Source organism: Lutra lutra, chromosome 7 (genome assembly GCF_902655055.1).
Source record: "Lutra lutra chromosome 7, mLutLut1.2, whole genome shotgun sequence".
Classification (NCBI taxonomy): Eukaryota; Metazoa; Chordata; class Mammalia; order Carnivora; family Mustelidae; genus Lutra; species Lutra lutra.
This window is the reverse complement of record NC_062284.1, coordinates 87932921-87936811: the sequence shown is the minus strand read 5'-3', so window position 1 is coordinate 87936811 and position 3891 is coordinate 87932921. Positions and strand designations below refer to the sequence as shown.

The 3891-nt window shown below is 42.6% G+C and overlaps 1 protein-coding gene across 1 annotated transcript; it reads right to left on the bottom strand.

The window, feature by feature from the left end:
• Window positions 1–3109: 3109 nt before the first annotated feature.
• Window positions 3110–3401, bottom strand: LOC125104502 (pancreatic progenitor cell differentiation and proliferation factor-like). The gene is given in 2 exon segments (XM_047737085.1): window positions 3110–3169; window positions 3171–3401. Coding segments are annotated over 2 exon segments (291 nt in total).
• Between the last annotated feature and the right edge of the window lie 490 nt (window positions 3402–3891).

Sequence of the window (3891 nt, the reverse complement as noted above, 5' to 3'; positions counted from 1 at the left end):
TTTAGAACTGAAATGAATATTTTGATATAACATTTTGTCAAGTGAATCAATTTCTCATATCCATATGTCATAATTATATTTTTTCCAAAGTAGTCATTGGCCATTGAATAGGCTTGGGTTTTCATGGCCCCAAGCCACCAACTGAACCCACTAGAGTAATTTGCTGAAATGAGAAATGCTAACTGCCAAAACGAAGAATGTTAATCAGCAACCAGCCTGACTATGATTTCCAAGGTGCTAATCACTTGGAAAAGTTGCCTTTCATTGGCTCACTCTATAGATAATTACTAATTGAAAAACAGCTAGAATAGTAAGAAGGTATATTAGCATGTTAATAGGTCTTTGTACCCAAAGGCTTTGGATTATAAATTATAAAGACTACATTAGCCAGATGGACAGGATTAATTAGCATGCTGGTATTACCTGGCATCCTATGGTGGTTGAGGGTAAACAAAATGACCATAACCATTTTGGCATAGTTTATTTGTTATTAAATCGCTTGCTCTTGGTAGTTAGGAAGAGAGTTTTATTCTGTAGTTAGAATAATAAATGAATCAGTAATTCTGCATATTAATAACTAGCAAAGCATTTTGTCCTTTTGTACCTCAGCTAAAATCAATATTCTTGTGCTTCTGTTTCCTCCATTTCTAATAAATGTAATGGGCAACCATTAATTTAATTTAACTATTTAATCTCTTCATGCATCAGTTTCATCATCTGTAATATGAACAGGCCAAACTAGACGTTCTCTGAGATTCTTTCCAGATTTGAGTTTTAAGGGACTATGTAGAGTCATGACCAGTAACAGATCTGGAATGGAGGAAAATTATGCTAAAAAGAAATGCGTTTCACTAGGGCAACTGAAACCAATATTGCCAAATGAAAACGGCCTAAAACAAAAATACTAGGGATGATTTTATATGTCCCTAGTTGTGCATCTGCCCTGTTGGTTGGCCTCCTATGTGGATATTCTTCCCAGGTAAATAGATGGTTATTTTGTTTTTTCTTCCCTATGACTGTCATATTTATACAGATCCTGTGGGAAACCTGGGAAGGAGAAAGGGAGAGATTCTCATCTCACCACATCTGGGAGCCGGAATATTCATGAGCTCAATAGGAGGAAATGATTATTTTCAGACTTCTTTATCTCAGTGGTTTCAGTTGTATTCAAGTAAAACTATTTGACAGAGTAAAATTTTTCTTCAATTGTGTAATGAAGAACCTACTTTGTGTTACAAACATCCTTTCCTCAACGTGTATGTGGCTTTGATCAGAGTTACTTCAACCTACTAAACGTAATGACAGTAACATTTAATGCACACTTTTGATGGGCATAGGGCTAAGTGCTTTACAAGGAGTATTAGTATATTTTAATTAATCCTCACAAAAACATCACGATGTCACACTCTTACTAGCCTCATAGGGGAAGAAACTGGAGTGTAGAGAGTTTAGGCCACCCAACCAAGGGGCAGAGCTGGAATTTAAACCTGGGACGTGTTCTCAGAAGTGCTCACCACTGGGCACCTGGGTGGCTCAGTGGGTTAAGCCGCTGCCTTCGGCTCAGGTCATGATCTCAGGGTCCTGGGATCGAGTCCCACGTCGGGCTCTCTGCTCAGCAGGGAGCCTGCTTCCCTTCCTCTCTCTCTGCCTGCCTCTCTGCCTTCTTGTGATCTCTCTCTGTCAAATAAATAAATAAAATCTTTAAAAAAAAAAAAAAAAAGAAGTGCTCACCACTGTTTCTGATTCTGTGTCTCACGTCACAGAAAGCTTGGAGTCTTTGTTCAGGAGTATCTAAAGCTCCATGTCTCCTAGAAGAGACATTAGAAGTATCAGAAAATCCTGACAGTTTTCCTTTGTCTTCTTTGCATTTTATTACCCCTGTTGCTCGCAACATATGCTTTAGCAGCTTCTTTAACTTCCCGGGCAGGATACTTGGCAGTTTAGCTCTAGAAGGGACTTAAGAGTTGGGGGGTTGGCTGCCTAGGTCCATTTTATTTTTATTTTATTTATTTGAGAGAGAGAGAGAAAGAGAAAGTGTGTGAGCAGGGTGGGGAGGGGCCGAGAGAGAGAGAGAATTTTAAGCAGGCTCCACACTCAGCATGGAGCTTGACTCAGGGCTTGATCTTGTCTCGTGAGCCTGAGATCATGACCTGAGCCAAAATTAAGATCAGATGCTCGACTCACTGAGCCACCCAGGTGCTCCGTCAAGGTCCATTTTAGTTCTGAAAGTCTTTAACTCACCTGCGCGCCACCCCCCTGCTCCCTGCCGCTGTAGCATTCGTTTGGGTTGTGATTAGTACTTTAGGGCTAGCATTTAGCCTTATCTCAGTGTGAAGCCCCTCACCTGTCACTTTGATATTTGACAATTAATAGGTGGCATTGATAAAACATGTTTAAAAATCAAGTGTGTTGGGGCGCCTGGGTGGCTCAGTGGGTTAAAGCCACTGCCTTCGGCTCAGGTCATGATCCCGGGGTCCTGGGATCGAGCCCCGCATCGGGCTCTCTGCTCATCAGGGAGCCTGCTTCCCTTCCTCTCTCTCTCTCTGCCTGCCTCTCTGCCTACTTGTGATCTCTGTCTGTCAAATAAATAAATAAAATCTTAAAAAAAAAATCAAGTGTGTTGATGTGTTGACTTCTGCAAAAGGTCCAAGTTTCTCTTTTACAGTGAGATAAGAGACGCCACTGCTTATGATCTTGGTTTGGTCGGTAGCTCAAAATTATACTCCTTCCACGTTTTGTTGGTTCTCCAAAGTACTTTTTTCTCCACTTTGTCTGACAATGACTCAATAGATAGCATAACACTTAAAATGCAGAATTCCGTTTATTTTCCACTTGGTGCAAAGCACACGGTTTCAGGGTGTGAAGAAGGCTTGGGTGCGGCTTGGATAGTAAAGACTGGGATTCTCTCAACTTCCTTTTTTCTGTTTTGCTACTTTGGTTTAAAAGAACCCAATTGCTTCTGCTTGCTGCAACCTGCCTAGTTGATGGGGAGAGGAAGGGAAGAGAGGGGAGGGGAGGGACTCTGATGAGTCTAGCGTCTCCTGAAGCCTGGTGGTGGCCACTCAGGATGTTGGCATGGCTTTGGCAGACAGGCCACCAGGAAGCCTCCTCATGGCTTCCAGAGCCAAGTTGCAGGTGATTGTGCTGCTGGAGGCCTGGCAAGATTCTGAAGCATTCTGGGGACTCCAACACTGTAGCCATGAGTGGGAGAGTGGACTTCCAGAAGCAGCAGCATGCATACCAGTGACCCAGGTTGGCCTTGGGGAGACCCGGGTGGTGAGGAGTGACTTCCCCACCATACTCTGCACTTCGAAGGAGCTGTTACTGGAAGTGGAGCCCAGGCGGTGCCAGTAATAGTCCTGGGTGGCCACGAGTAAGCTGCTGGAGGGGATGGTTGCCATGCTGTTGCATATGGGCTGGTGGAACTTCAGTGACAGCTTTTGTTTTGTCTTATTTAAAAGGCTTTTTTTCTTCTCAATCAAAATTTATCCAATCATATAAGAAATGGAGGGAGTTTAAGAGTTATATTTAATTAACTATTTTGATATTATATTAGTGGTATATATCCATAAAATACATGGGATTTCACTGTTCATCTCCATCAAAGTACTCTAGGCTCTGCCCCAACATGGCTCTGATTCCATTGTTGTATAACACTGATAACCTGATGTGTTAGTTGGTTCTGGCTACTGTGACAGAAGACTGGATGGCTAAAGGAGCAGAAATTTATTTCTCACAGTTCCAGAGGCTGGGAAGTCCCAGATCAAAGTGGTGGCAGGTCCCATGTCAGGGGAGGTTCCGCTTTGTGGTTTGCAGTCGGCCATCATCTTCTCATACTTTTCATGTGATGGAGAATATAGAGGAAGCAAGCTCTGTCCTGTTTCTTCTTCT